The sequence below is a fragment of the Mya arenaria genome, chromosome 12 (assembly GCF_026914265.1).
Source record: "Mya arenaria isolate MELC-2E11 chromosome 12, ASM2691426v1".
NCBI classification, from domain to species: Eukaryota; Metazoa; Mollusca; class Bivalvia; order Myida; family Myidae; genus Mya; species Mya arenaria.
This window is the reverse complement of record NC_069133.1, coordinates 40,638,979-40,654,731: the sequence shown is the minus strand read 5'-3', so window position 1 is coordinate 40,654,731 and position 15,753 is coordinate 40,638,979. Positions and strand designations below refer to the sequence as shown.

The window sequence follows — 15,753 nt, the reverse complement described above, 5'->3', positions numbered from 1 at the left end:
GCCCCAACCTGCTATTTAGGTCTAGCTGGAGCACTATAATCATTCATGAATGCTTTGCGTGTTAATGTATTATGAGCCATCCTCTTCAGAAGTTGGTTTGATTGTTAGATAAAAGAAATTATGCCAAATTGCTGACATCTGCAAAAAGTCATACTTTGATGTGTTAAGCTGATTGACAGGCTTTATTTGGAGCAACAGCCATGATCATTTTATCATTCTATGCTTCAAAACCTTAAAATGTATCACTTTGTTTGTTGTTTAATGCAGCTTTTATATGCCAGACATTTGCCCCTGGGGTATATTTTGGACACATTTATATGTCAATCGAGAAAAACCAATTGTTTTAGTTGAAAAGCAGATACTGATAAAGCTATTATTACTAACATACCACAGAAATATTTGTACTTTATATCACTCTTATTCACTAAGAAGAAATATTATTCAGACTGTCAGAAAACTTTTAAACTGTACGTGCTCATATTTGTTACATGTTATAATCAAGATTAGTATCAAGTATGTGTTTAAAGTTGTTATCTTCAAAGTATCAGCTGAAATATGAGTATGATAGCTTTTAATTAAATGTATTTAGAATGATAGGCACTCACTTTTTGATAGCATATGAGTGTCAAAGAAAGACCAAATAGCCAAACTTTGTAACAAAATAGTTTAAACAGACATAAACATGGTATTTCAAACTTTTCAGTCCTTTGTAGTCCTAACGGTCAAACCAGAAATTTAATAAAAAGTTCGATAGGATAGCAATTTTCATTCTTTATATTGTTTGATTTGTTAATAATTTACCAAAGAATTTCGCCAAAATCAAAAATGCGCTGCAGGCTATCCATCTTTAGCATTTATATGACATGAAATACCAACAGGGGCAAGGCAAGTGTGTGACAAAGACTTGTGCCAAGTTTGCTCCCCTTTGGTAAAAGTTTGTGTTCTTTTCATAGATTTTGGCTGGGGAAAAAAGCCCCCCTGCCCCCATTTTGTGGTTAATTGTGCCAATTTCATTCAGACAGTGAAAACATGGTGTTGGCTATTCTTGAAAAAAAAAGATTCCAGTATCCAAACAACTTTCCAAAAATGCCACTATTTTTTTTCGAGAAGGGCAAAGAGTATAAAATCATTAATGGTGTAACACTGGTTCAAGGCCATCGTGCAATGGTTTGCGAAAGTCTGACTACTTACTAGTTTACTAGTCGAAAAAAGAAACTGTGCATAATGAAAAATTTGTCTGAAAAAAAATGTCAAATAAAATTTTGGATAAGTACATGCTGTTTGCCTCATTAGTGTTTCTTTAATGGATTGACAAAGGGCAGGGTATTTTTCTTCTTAAAAGGGCACAACCATAAAGCGACAACGGTAAACACTTTCCTAAAAGGGCAACCTGGAATGTCATAAGACATGTCATCGTCTTGAACTTGGTGTGTAAACCCATCCCTCTTTCCAAAATAAACTGGGCCAGGCACAGAATGGTTTAAAATGTGTCTTTTATCAGAGCATATTTGAAAAAAAGAGCTATACCCCTTTAATTTCAGCTACAGTACACTCAACGAGTTAGACCCACTTTCCTCGCTCACTCCGAGGGATAAAGTCGATGATCGCGGGTTTCCTCCGAGGGTAAAACTGTTGCCCTCGCTAAAATCGCCGAGTTTAATATGAACAATAGCGTTGAGAATCGTCCGATTTTATGATCCCGCGGTGGAACTCCGAGTCTAATCAGATAAGCAAGAAATCATTCTTGTTTAGAAGTTATTTATTTTTATGCATAACATTGTTAAGCGTAAAAGATTATTACATGTACCAGCGTTTAATTTATATTTATGTCCGTAAACGCCAATTGAATATTGTCTTGAATTATAAACATTGAATCATTAAAGTATATCCACTAAGTTATTGCATCATAAAGCAGCCAACTATTTACACGATTCTGAACCATGACCTCTGACGTCAAGCGCGTGATCAATACAATGTAGAATATACCATTTATTATTGGTGGTTTAAAATAGCTATGACGTTTCATGGAATTTTCCACAGAAAACGAGGCAAGAAGGCTTTCAAAACCATGTGCTGTGAACTTTGAACGCGTGTTTGATCTCCTGATTTTCCGAAGATGTGTAACCTAGAATTTCTCGGAAGAAATGTGTTTATCAGTCATTAGCAAAAACACGTTTATAAGATGCATTATAAGATGCATGTGCAACTAGTGAAATACGACTGCATTCTTGTGGTAAGCTAACTTCATGCAAAACGGGCAGAGGAAAAAGAATAATAGCAATTTACTGGAGCCGTCGTAATTGGTTGAAAATTTTAATAAAATAAATATAACTTTAGCTAGATTCTTATCTAGTGTCCGCAGAGTTTCGCAGAGTTAACCCCTCCGAGTTCGTTATTCTTCGGTCGACTGATCACCCTCCAAGGGCCTTAAATTCAAACTCCGAGGAACGCGGACAGTCGATAAAATCATTGTGTTGGCCGCGATAGCAAAACGGAAAGTGGGTCTAACTCGTTGAGTGTACTGTACTACAATCTACAATTTTTTAAACAAATTTTTCAACAAAGTGCATTTCCTGCAGTGCTTAGTGCAGCATTGCGCGATGCCATTGTCAACAGGCCTTGAAGAAACTCTTTTAGCTAAAACCTTTGATACATTTTGTAACTGAGGGCTATCAATGATAAAACACTAGGTTGAAAAAGATGGTGATAGCCCGTCAAATTTCCAGCAAGGTTTTTTGTGCATGAAGATATGATTGTCAAATTATACTGGTGATTTCAGACAATTTGTTCCCAATTTGTTGCACGACTTTTATGACAATTTCTCACTTTTGGTAGTCACAGCAGGGTTCTTACTTCGGTGTTTTTTCCACCTTTATGTGAATGGCAGCAGTTCCCTTAGGATTGTGAAATTTGTGTCAAAAAGTCCTCTTTAAGAGCTTAATATTGTAGAATCTTTAAGGGAATAAGACTGTTTTGAAAATGACTCATTAGAACTTTCTATTTTCTAAGACAGTATTTTTTTCTATAATGAATGGGCCAAGATCAGGCCCATTTTCAGTCAGAAAACACCATCATTGCACTTACTCACATTAATTTTGAAAGTCCGTGGTGTCACACTTTTCAAAAGTTTCATATTCAGACAATAGGAACGTGGCTCGCAAGGGATACAATTGAAAAATCCGAAGACGATGCAAAACTAGCGTCAATCAAATTATTCCCTAAAACCTGAAAGCCAATCAGTGTACATGGTTGTGCAAATGAAACACCTCAGCCATTTGGATATTATTGAGTTCAAATTAAGAACCTTGATTAGAAAATGAACATCAATTATTTCTGAAATTAAGTATCTGACCCAAAAATGTCAATAGGAAATAATTGATGTTCATTTTCTAATCACGGTTCTTAATTTAATACAGGTGTATCCTTTTATTTTAAAGTGGGCCTTTCTGGTACATGGCCTTTTTGACAAACCTGTGTTGATTTTTATACGCTACAGGCATAAGGCATTTGGCTTACTTTGTAGACTGTGCATATCATTCGATATGATGGTTAAACCACAAATTGTACAGCCTATGTCAAAACTTTGATAATCTGACGTAGAGATAAAAAGTGGAATGACCTGCCCAAAAAGCCGACAAAAGTTCAACACGCACTGAATTGAGGAACACATTAATTTATAATTCAAACACATATTCATCGTGTTAATCATGAATCAAGTTCACAACAAATTTTGAAGACGAATATGCAAATACTCACCAAATAAATTTACAGAAGTAAGTGTAATTACAACTTCACATCCAAATTTTGTTTTGGTTTGACAGACTTCGAGAAATAATCAGTGTCACGGGCTGCTTGATTGGAACGGGCAAAAATATAACGAATTATGATAGCACAACGCAAAACCCAAAATACCAAATACACTTAATTTTGAATAGTTCAACGCAGTGATCTCTACTGTCGCCGCGACTGGTGAAAATTATACCGTGCAGATGTGTTGCCTAAAACATATATTTACTTTGATTCACACATAAAAGTAACTATTTTAACTGACATGACTCCGTGCCTAATTGTTGAAATAAAAAACCGACTTTTTTTTGCGGGCGTCCATGCATATGCGCTGCTTTGAACTTCAACTTGCCACTTTTGATGATGTACTTTTGGTTACAAATGAGATTTTTAACTGTGTTGCAAGTAGAACATCGCACTATATTCAAAAGTTCGTATCTAGCAAAAATATTTATTTGAATTCATATATGACCAACGTACAGGTACGCACTTGTGTATAAAGACAGTGGACAGGTGAATGTTCATATTTCAGTAAAAACCCTCTATTCAGACCACCTATGGGACTTTGATAAAATGGTCTTAATAGTGGGGTGGTCTGATTACTGAGTTTGTGCTGATTTCCGTACATGTACATGTGCAGGTATTACTGTGTAATGGTAATACATGGTGCTATTTGGGGTGCCCCTTTTTTCGCCGGATTTACGACCATTGAATTATAGAGGAAACATTCGGGTCTGAAAAAAGTCGGTCTTTTTAGCGGGTTGGTGGTGAAAACGGGGTTGTCGCATATAGGGTTTTTACTATACTTTTTCATATACATTACAGCCTTTAAGAAGTGGTTTACAAACCCCTTTAAAATCATTTGCACTATAAGATTCATTAAACAGTGCACAGGGCAGGACATTCATTCATGGCGCAACTGCTTTATCTAATAGTATGACTTTGACCACAATATCTTGACACTGCAAGGTTAAAACATAAATGCTGCACGTTGACCTTGGTTAGTACAAAATGTGATCAACATGTATTTACATTGTATGCGTAGCGTCATCCCCTTAGTGTACGAGAATGACCTATTAATAACGCCATTTTTGTTTACCACGTACCATCCACTTGAGTTCCGAGTACAACTCTAAATACCACATATCAAAAAACTTGTTCCAGTCCTACGTATATGGAACGGACACCCAAAATCATGCATGGTCAGCTCTTGTAATACGATTTTTTTTATTTCTTCAGTTTTTGTGTGATTTTTCAGATTTGATCCTAATGTATATTTCTTATACTGCACTGTTAAATGTACATGAATATATTATTTGTTCAACTATTTCGTCCTTACCGTGAATCAGTAGCACCATTTAAACGGAATACAATTTAATAAAGTTGGTCCATTTATGGCAGACATGCACGTCAGAAAAGGATTGTATTCATTTATATTCAACATAAAATGCACATCTTTGCGGAAGAATTTTTGAAGCGAAAAAAACTGGCTAGTTCGAGTGGCATTTGAAGTCACCCGGGGCGAAATGCATTTTATTTCCATTACCTCAAGCGTGGATCTCAGTCTCTCAGACTGAAAAAGGGCATACGTAATAGAAATTTAAAGGTGCACACTTAAGGTCTATACTTACTAAATATATTACTATTTTTTTTTTTAAATTAAACGCATTATTATGTTAAACTCATTTGACGTAAACGATAAAAACAAATAAAAGTATACGATTAGCGATATTTGGGCGTTTTTTTTTAACTGGGGAATTAATGGCCAATGATCCATTAAATGAAAACCACCCTTAAATAAGGCTAATATTTTTTTGTCTATACGTAAATCATATTTTTTTTTTGCTTTGATAAGTACAGTCAAATGATTTAAACATAATAATGCATTTAAATTTAAAAACAAAACAAAAATGCATCTACCAAGTGTAAATCTAAAATGTTCCCCTTTAAGAGAGGAATTTAAAGGTTCGACAGCACACAAGGCGTGTAATTGATATACTTTTCAAACAGCATTTTACTTCTACTGGCATTCAATTCGGTTGATATATGATACGGTTTTAAAACAATTCACTTTGCGTATCTTACGACATTAAACGTATTCTTAAAGACAATTAGTATTGTTTTAAAACATGGAACGCCAAAGAGAAATTAAATATATGGATTTTAAAACGCATTTATTATAAGGTAAACGCATTTGTTTCGTGTGTTATAAAATATATAAATGGTGTTGTTGAATAATTATTAAAAATACATTTATACGAAAATGAAGTATCTTATTTTTTAAAAATTCTACAACTTCTGCAAATATCCAAACATTCTTAACTCGCTTTCGATACCCGTTTAATCGTAACTAAGTATTCACTCACTCTTGTTATTGATCCAAGGTGATATTAAAATTTTCACCCGACGTAAACATTATATAAGTTGCACATAGTATGAAGACAACAAATAAGAAAAGATATTATAAAAATATAGACAAAAAAGTAGAAATGACACACTGACACAATATAAAAAGCAAGCATTAAAATTACAGGAAACTTTCACAGATTGACAGTTTTGACCTTTTTTGTCTGAGAATCAGCTCATCAGTGCCTTCTTATCGATCATATAAGAAAACTCATAATAGAATAGATCTCAGTTGTTCGACCATTTCAATTTCCTAAAAGCGTAAGTAACACTTCTGGCCATACATAAAACATCAATTTTCGATCACATATGATGAAAAACTGCGAACTGATCTTTATTCAGTCAGAATTCAGTTTCCAGACATGTACAAAAAAATTGGCGTATTCAAAAAGATGTAAACAAAACGGCCTATCTGTGAGAGTGAAGCTTTAATGCATATGAAAATTGTAAGTAAAGTTGTATTTTTTGGCATTCATTTCTTTCATAACAAGAAGCCTTAAATTGCGTCTTTGTAGTTTTAATTGTTGTTTTCGTTGTTGTGTCGTATCTTACGGCAATGATAGCTACCCAAATGAAAAAAATAGCTTACCTTGTTGACTTCTCCTGCAGAGCCGCAGTGTACGATTACTAACCTGCAACAAACCTTCGCCATGCCGCGCATGTGCGAAATAGCGCTACCGGAAGTGTTAGTCGAGCGTCTGGAGGAACTTCCGGGTGGGATGCGCTCCGTGTTAACGAAGATAGAGCGGGAGTTTGGGCTCCACACGGCCGTGTCGCACGTGGGAGGCCGGAAGTACACCATTGTGGGCCCAAACCCGGATATTTTGGAGTTGGCGGTGGAGACTCTGCAGCGCAGGTACCGTGGCAAGGCTTCTATACAAAGCGGAACGCAATTTATTCAATCTGATTTAAAGCCGCACTCTCACAGATTGACTGTTTTGACTACTTTTTATTTATTTTCGTGTCTTGGAATGAGATAAATTTTGAGTTTATGTCTGGAATCCAGTGATAAAAGACAGCCGATTGGAAGATCCGATCTCAGTTAAAAATATTTACGATCGAAAATTGATGTTTTGTGGCTAAAAAATGGTGACAAATGCTTTAAGAAAAATGAAAATTTCGACAGTTTTCCAAACAATTGAGATCTGTTCTATTGTGGCTTATCTTATAATTTGATTAATAATAGACTAATTTGAAAGCATTGATGCCATGAATCAGATGATTCTATGACAAAAAAAATCGGTCAATATGTGTGGGTGCAGCTTTAAGTGCACGATAACGAGGATATAACCAAATAAATAACAATGCAATGTTAAAGTGAACAGTTCAAAATTTATGTGAATCAGTAAGGCAAATAGCCAGAAATATCAATTTAACAGTAATGCTGAGGTGGGCAATGCCGTTTTAGTTACGTTTTTATTTTGGAGTCGCTTTATCCTTTTTAGACTTAGAAACCAGTACTGTTTTTTTGCACGGGAAACGGCCCATCTTAATCGAACTTAAATGCTAGTGTTATACTTATTTGTGTACGAAAAGTAAATGATATGCACATTTTCGGTCAGGTATTTTGCCCAGGAGGAGAGGGAGTCAGTAGTTTCCGGTGAGATAGAGGGGAAGCGCGCGGTGTGGCGGCTCCAAGGGGATTATGCATCCAAGGCTGCTCACCTCTTCAAACCGGAACTGGAGGCTATAAATAAACTACCAGGCGTCCATTTAAATGTATCGCCACTGAAGCTCGAAATTTCTGCAGGGTATATTTTTCTGATTTAAATGCCGTTAACATTATCGTTAAAAGGTTTCAATACAAACAGTTACACTTTTTAAGTACTAGTAGGAAATGTCAAGAAAATCTATGTTTCTAACCGACTTGTTTTAAGAGTTTTGTGATGCATTAAAACCGGCGTCAATTGGCCGTAAAAGTTTGTTTTGAATGTCAGTAGGTGCATATACTGTACTCTAAACGCTGCCAATTAGTTAATCGAGTACGCGTAACAATGAGCGTTTCGTTTTTTTAATTTACTTCAAATAAATGATGTCTCATATATTTGTGCCAATGGAAGTAAAACGATAGATGAAAACTCTACACTGCTTTCATAGTATATGTTTTCATGTAAATAAAGCGACAACTCTTTGAAGCGTTGCTATGGTTAAAAAGATCAAGGAAGATCAGTCCGCGTTTCATTAATTCACTCTCTCACCTTTTACATGCTTTATTGACACCGGTTCTAGCCGTCATGTATCCTGTATACAGGTACGAACAGACGGAGAAAGTCAGAGGGGAAGTGGAGTCGCTTGAGCTGCAGATAGACGCCTTGCACGAGCACCGGATGTCTATCAAGGGATCGCATGCCGAGATCGTTCGTCTTCGACAATTTATACAGAGGTAAGGGCGCTGGATAGTGAGCTATCATCATCATCATCATCATCATCCTCATCATCCTCATCATCATCATCATCATCATCATCATCATCATCATCATCATCATCATCATCATCATCATCCTCATCATCATCATCACCATCATCATCATCATCATCTTCAAGCGACTCTTTATTTCAGGAAGAACAAATACGACTACACCGTGATCTTCGTGCCGGACGAACGCCACCAGTCAGTGACTGTGTACGGACGGACGGAAGAGACGGTCAAACGCATTGTAGACGAGTGGGCGATCGCTAGCCGCTCCCACGGCGCCTCGCCGAACAGGATGTTATCCGTGTCGCCTAGTTTCTCATACGTAAGTGGAAGATTCAATTTGATAGTATTGATAATACAAGTGTTAATTTAATGATAATTGCATAAACAAAATGTGTTTATTGTTTTTACCTTGTATACTTCATATGAATATGTACTGTAGGATTGTCGAAAATAAATGTCATTCATTTTGTCAGCAGGCATCACGAATTTGTAACTTATTAGCAAAATTGTATATATCAGAGCACCGTCGGAAGTTACCCGCAGTGGCGAGCAGAAATGAAAATTCCAGCAGGCATTGTTAGCAAATTGGAGCGCCAACGGTGCGGGGTCGCATCCATTTCCGCCGACATTGAGAGGGAATTCGGACTAAAGGTGGGAAAGCAGATCTAAAAAAGCAGCTTTGAAAATATCAGGTTTTATAATACTGAGTATACGATTAGATGGTATATCAGGCTTTATTTGTATTATATATTTGATTTTATATTTGATATAACATTGTATATATAGATAAATAAGTAAACATTAATTGTCAATAAAACACATAAATGTATACCGACATACATTTTGTACATCTTAATAACTGAGTGCTCAAATCGCATGTGAAAAAACAAATTATCTCAAAATAAATTGTACTGATGGACAGCTTGTATGGGTGCGTGTACGAGTGGACTACTTTTTGTGCATTACGTCATCCAGGCCTGTGTTTCTCGCATTCGGAACTCCTCGGCCATTTTTTTCAAAAACAACCTCGGATGTATGCAGGTACATCAGTTGAAGTATTTCGTAAAATTTTGAATTATATCATTAATTAAATGTAGTGTTTTAGAGTTGTATTTATTGATCTAAGTTTAAATTGATTGCCATTGAATTGTATTATTGCAAACATATTTAAGAATCCCAAGACTAATGTCACAAAGTTTAACTGCTAAATAAAATTACTGCGCGATCTACTTGCAGCGGACTTAAACGTACCACTTTTCGAGTATGTAAACCGTCCAAATACATCCGAGGTTGTTTTCGATAAAATGGCCGAGGAGCTCCGAATGTGTTTCTCGATGGCATGTAGGAATATCACCTAGCCTAAAAGGGCAAATCTACCAAGACGGACGAAACAACTTTCAAAAATAGCTGCAACGTTTACATGTACCTTGTGTATAGCTGAACCTCAGTTATATTTTGTTCAGAACTTTGTTAGAGTTAACAACGTTGTTAACGTCAATGTTGTTACGTTCAAATCGTTAGAACACGGTAAATTTAAAGGATACACTTTTCAGCTGTATAAAAATCACTGAACATATACTTGTCCTTCTTTTAAGGTGGCGTACGTACGTCGGAAGCACATGATCATATTCGGCCCTCATCTGGACATCCTGGAGCTCGCTGTACAAACACTTATTCATCGCTACGTGCTCCGGACGCCGCCAAAACACGGTGTCCTTGGGCAGCTTCAGGGCAAAAACGCCGTCTGGAAATTCAACGGCAACTATGCTAAGAAGGTTGCGCATCTGTTTGCGAAGGAGCTGAAGCGTATTAGTCGAATACAGACCGTCAACATCAAAGCGACGCCCTCGCGTTTGGCGCCGGTGTGTCTTAGCGTTCTTTGCAGTGTACGTGTAATTGAAATTGTTAAAGCGGAAATAGAAAAAGTGGTCGGACAACTGCATAATCTCTTTGAGATGCACCTGGACGTGCCAGATGACGCGGAGCAAGTCTCACGAGTGAAGACGACGGTTCTGTGGTACGCCGATTCCGCTGACGTTTTAATCGTTTACGACGAGCGGTCACGACGGGTGACCGCATGGGGGCGGAACGAGCTTCCTGTCCGCCATGCGATAGGGGACCTACAGCATGAACGGAAACTGGCGGTCAGGGAGGAGCCGTCTACTGCTGAATTTGTAAATAGTTTGTCTTCGGGCACAACATGTTCGAAATATATTGGACTAACTCTCTCTTCTGTGATTAGATCTCATCGCTGTTTTGTTGATGATGTTGTTGTTGCTGTTGTTGTTTTTGTTGTTGTATTTGCTGTTGTTGTTGTTGTTGTTGTTATTGGTGTGCATCTAGATTCCAGAGCAAAATTTGAAATTTTGTATTTTTTGTTTATTGCGCATGCACACAAAGTTTATTTATTTTTTGTACTTTTTCAGTGGAACATGTACCGTGAGCTATTCCAGACAAAGATCCCGGAAGAGATCGTTGAGAAGCTGGAAGAACTTCCGGATGGCATCATGTCTCTGATCACCAAGATGCAACAAGAATATGTGGTCCGGCCTCTCTACCATCGCGAACACCACCATCTTGTTTTAGTCAGTCCGTCAGTTGAAGTTCTTGAACTAGCTCAAGAAACTCTTGGAGAACGATACGCAGCTCTTTATGACGAAGAAAATAAGGTTGATAATCACCATCATTCTATTCATAAACGGAGCGATTTTGGCCACGGCCATTCAATTATAGGCCATACTTCTGGAGGTCAACGCTTCGCTATGTTAAATACTCATAATGCAAATGGTGATGACACTGTTGAAGACGTTGATAACAAAGGTGATGTAAATGATTTTAAACGTAGCGTAACCGAGACTAAATTGCTAGAGACTATTGAAGAACGCGAAAAAGAACATGGAAGAGAGGGATATAAGCTACCAGATATCGTAGCAAAGCAAGACCGTACACAAAACGCCGTTCCTGATCATCATAATAATAGTGTTGATACAATACTAAACAGACACTACTTAACAAAGCGGCTGGCATCTATGCGCGCGATTTCGAAGTCACCTACTCGGATTCTCTCGCGATCAACGACTGGCAGTTGGTCGCGGGGTTTAAAAGGGACAAGGTCAAAGGTTGCAATGATAACCTCGGACCGCCCTGGTCTGCGTTCTAGTCTGAAATCGTCAAATTCGAACAGTACTGACAACAGTAAATCTAAAAAGGTTTCGTTTGTAGGATAGTGCGTATGGGATTGTCATAAGGTGGATTTAGGTTGTATATTATTTAAAATTGAGGGTATTTTGTGCCCCTATATGTCCGAGCAAAACTAAGGAATTCAGATGCATTATACTATACTATAATTTGATATTTAATAATTTTGATGTTCTGCAAAAGTAGGCACGTTTCAATATTTGCTGTAAACACTGTATATAATCATTTATGATTACAAACTTAAAAGGCTTATATGTATGCACAGTGAGGGTAACGTTGTGAGCTAGATGGTAGTTGGGGATTTGAATAATTAACTAACAACTACATACTACCTCCCAACTTTACCGTCATGTGTCCACAAGTGTTTTTACAAGGAAACAAACCTACAAAGATAAAACTTGCCCGTTTGACGAAAGTTCTTTGCTAACAAGCTTAAACAGCTTATTTTATTAAGCCAAATTTCTTACTTTATCTTGACTTAACAGAATAAAAAATAGTTTCTCGTTATAATCATAAAGACCCAATACTCTTAAAGATGTAAATATTAAAAAATATATACCAAAACAAAATGGTGAGCTAAGCAGAAGTTACTTGAGCAGTTTCGAAAATTTGGGGCCAGATCGATACATATAAGTGTTAATACGCCAACTGATTTGTTACGTGATCAAACATGTTGAATAATAAAATATCCAAAATATTTGTTTTGTTGTTTTAAAAATGCTTGAAACACATAAGGTATACTACGGGTAGTGTTTAGTTTCTCAGGCATCGCCACATTCCTTTCTTTGATATAAAATAATATTCATTTTTGGACGCTTTTTTGACGCTTATGGAATTAGTTTTGCAAATAGTTTGTGAGACTGCAGTTAAAGCTATATTTTTTATTTTTAGCGTCATTTGTAAATTGTAATGTAGTTTATTATTGACTAAAAGATTCTAACAATAGAATGATAAGTGTACGCTCCCTTCGTCTTTAGAAAATGAATGTGCATTAAAAATTAAGATTTCTAAATATTACTTAAGATTAACATTACAGAGGGTTCGTGATAAAACAGAGGTGGGATAGGAGGGTATACATTATAATGTTACGGGGAAAGATAGAGGGGGAATGAATGAAAGGTATGAACTCTGATAGAGAGAGGGAATAGGTAGACATACCGAAGGAGGAAAAGCAGGTGGAAATGTTGACAGACGAGGGGAACAATCGGAAAACCTTGGCCATTATCCAACAATATTGAAACTTGCCGAAGATGGTCGAGTTGTTACGATTGGGAGGGGGGGGGGTTAGAATATACCCCCTAGGTAAGAAGACTAAGAGAGAAAGGGAAAAGAGGTAAGAAGGAGGAGGGAAATAGAGATAAGACGAATGAACAAGAGGTGGAAAGACTGTGAGATGGGGAAGAGCGAGGTAGTAATACTAAGAGTAGTACTATTTACTGAGCAGAAGGGAAATAGAGGTGGGATGTTGAGAGAGGATGGAAAGAAGGGTATGAAGGAGGATGGGTGCTAAAGTAGGAAGACAAGATGTAAGAAGACTTGGATAGGAAGAAAAGAGAGTTAAAAGACTAAGAGTGTATGGAAATAGAGGTACGGAGACTGAGAGTGAGGAAAAGAGAGATAAGAAGACTAAGAGCGGACGGAAAGAGATATATGAAGACGGGGACAGAAGTGAAAGAGATGGTCGATCAAAGTAGAGAAAGGAAATAAAGGTGAGAAGAAAAGGAAAGGAAGGAAAGTTAGATATTAACTGACTCGAAGGGAAATAGAGGTGGAGATATTGAGAGAGGATTGAGAGAGAGAGGTAGGAAGGAGTATGGATGCTGAAGTAGATAGACCAAGAATGGGGAAAAAAAGAGGTAAAAATACTGAGATAGGAGTGAAAGATAGTTAAGAAGACTAAGAGTGTATGAAAATAGAGGAAAATAGTCTGTGTGAGAAGGAAAACAGAGGTAAGAAGACTAAGAGTGGGTGGGAAGAGATTTACGAAGACGAGGAGTGAAAGTGAGGATCGATTACTGTGAGAGGAGGGAAATAGAGATAGAAATACAGATACAGAAGGGAAAGAGAGGTTTGACTTCATTGAAAGGAAGGAAATAGATGTTGGAAGACTAAAAGAGGAGGGAAAGTACGGAAGAAATACGGATAGAGGAGTGAAAGAGAGATTCGATTACAGTGATAGGAGGGAATAAGATGTGAGAAGACAAAGAGAGGAGAGAAAGTGAGGTAGAAATACGGAGAGAGGAGTGAAAGAAAGATTCGAATACTGTGAAAGGAGGGAATTATATGTGAGAAGACAAAGAGAGGATGGAAAGTGAGGTAGAAATACGGAGAGAGGAGTGAAAGAGAGATTCGAATACTGTGAAAGGATGGAATTATATGTGAGAAGACAAAGAGAGGATGGAAAGTGAGGTAGAAATACGGAGAGAGGAGTGAAAGAGAGATTCGAATACTGTGAAAGGAGGGAATTATATGTGAGAAGACAAAGAGAGGATGGAAAGTGAGGTAGAAATACGGAGAGAGGAGTGAAAGAGAGATTCGAATACTGTGAAAGGAGGGAATTATATGTGAGAAGACAAAGAGAGGATGGAAAGTGAGGTAGGAATACGGAGAGAGGAGTGAAAGAGAGATTCGAATACTGTGAAAGGAGGGAATTATATGTGAGAAGACAAAGAGAGGATGGAAAGTGAGGTAGAAATACGGAGAGAGGAGTGAAAGAGAGATTCGAATACTGTGAAAGGAGGGAATTATATGTGAGAAGACAAAGAGAGGATGGAAAGTGAGGTAGAAATACGGAGAGAGGAGTGAAAGAAACATTCGAATACTGTGAAAGGAGGGAATTATATGTGAGAAGACAAAGAGAGGATGGAAAGTGAGGTAGAAATACGGAGAGAGGAGTGAAAGAGAGATTCGAATACTGTGAGAGGAGGAAATGAGATGTGAAAAGACAAAGAGAGGATGGAAAGGAGGTAGAAATACGGAGAGAGGAGTGAAAGAAACATTCGAATACTGTGAAAGGAGGGAATTAGATGTGAAAAGACAAAGAGAGGAGGAAAAGTGAGGTAGGAATACGGAGAGAGGAGTGAAAGAGAGATTCGAATACTGTGAAAGGAGGGAATTATATGTGAGAAGACAAAGAGAGGATGGAAAGTGAGGTAGAAATACGGAGAGAGGAGTGAAAGAGAGATTCGAATACTGTGAAAGGAGGGAATTATATGTGAGAAGACAAAGAGAGGATGGAAAGTGAGGTAGAAATACGGAGAGAGGAGTGAAAGAAAGATTCGAATACTGTGAGAGGAGGAAATGAGATGTGAAAAGACAAAGAGAGGATGGAAAGTGAGGTAGGAATACGGAGAGAGGAGTGAAAGAAACATTCGAATACCGTGAAAGGAGGGAATTACATGTGAAAAGACAAAGAGAGGATGGAAAGTGAGGTAGGAATACGGAGAGAGGAGTGAAAGAGAGATTCGAATACTGTGAAAGGAGGGAATTATATGTGAGAAGACAAAGAGAGGATGGAAAGTGAGGTAGAAATACGGAGAGAGGAGTGAAAGAGAGATTCGAATACTGTGAAAGGAGGGAATTATATGTGAGAAGACAAAGAGAGGATGGAAAGTGAGGTAGAAATACGGAGAGAGGAGTGAAAGAGAGATTCGAATACTGTGAAAGGATGGAATTATATGTGAGAAGACCAAGAGAGGATGGAAAGTGAGGTAGAAATACGGAGAGAGGAGTGAAAGAGAGATTCGAATACTGTGAAAGGAGGGAATTACATGTGAGAAGACAAAGAGAGGATGGAAAGTGAGGTAGGAATACGGAGAGAGGAGTGAAAGAAACATTCGAATACTGTGAAAGGAGGGAATTAGATGTGAAAAGACAAAGAGAGGAGGGAAAGTGAGGTAGGAATACGGAGAGAGGAGTGAAAGAGAGATTCGATTACTGTGAGA

The 15,753-nt window shown here is 37.5% G+C and overlaps 2 protein-coding genes across 5 annotated transcripts in view; one reads left to right on the top strand and one right to left on the bottom strand.

The window, feature by feature from the left end:
* LOC128211154 (alpha-1,6-mannosyl-glycoprotein 2-beta-N-acetylglucosaminyltransferase-like) overlaps positions 1-3,855 on the bottom strand; it is a 55,422-nt gene extending 51,567 nt beyond the window's left edge. For 3 of the 4 annotated variants that reach the window (XR_008257223.1, XM_052915607.1, XM_052915610.1), the window contains exon 1: positions 3,757-3,851. The gene's annotated coding sequence lies outside the window, so the exon portion shown is untranslated. Of the gene's footprint in view, positions 1-3,756 lie in introns of all 4 variants that reach the window. The other variant, XM_052915609.1, reaches the window with a different exon arrangement.
* A 2,073-nt stretch (positions 3,856-5,928) lies between these two features.
* On the top strand, positions 5,929-12,417 carry LOC128212314 (uncharacterized). Its single transcript, XM_052917709.1, has 8 exons — positions 5,929-5,970; positions 6,802-7,048; positions 7,755-7,943; positions 8,444-8,575; positions 8,753-8,930; positions 9,131-9,262; positions 10,207-10,785; positions 11,038-12,417. The coding sequence occupies exons 2-8, from the start codon at positions 6,843-6,845 to the stop codon at positions 11,836-11,838; spliced, it is 2,217 nt and encodes a 738-aa protein (XP_052773669.1). The 5' UTR covers positions 5,929-5,970; positions 6,802-6,842; the 3' UTR covers positions 11,839-12,417.
* Positions 12,418-15,753: the final 3,336 nt, after the last annotated feature.

What these genes read in the sequence shown, in the direction of transcription:
- LOC128212314 (XM_052917709.1), top strand. Translation starts at nt 6,843, where the DNA reads ATGCCGCGCATGTGCGAAATAGCGCTACCGGAAGTGTTAGTCGAGCGT. An exon ending in AAGCTCGAAATTTCTGCAGG is followed by an intron (nt 7,944 to 8,443) that starts GTATATTTTTCT and finishes TCCTGTATACAG; the next exon opens with GTACGAACAGACGGAGAAAG. An exon ending in AGAGGGAATTCGGACTAAAG is followed by an intron (nt 9,263 to 10,206) that starts GTGGGAAAGCAG and finishes CCTTCTTTTAAG; the next exon opens with GTGGCGTACGTACGTCGGAA.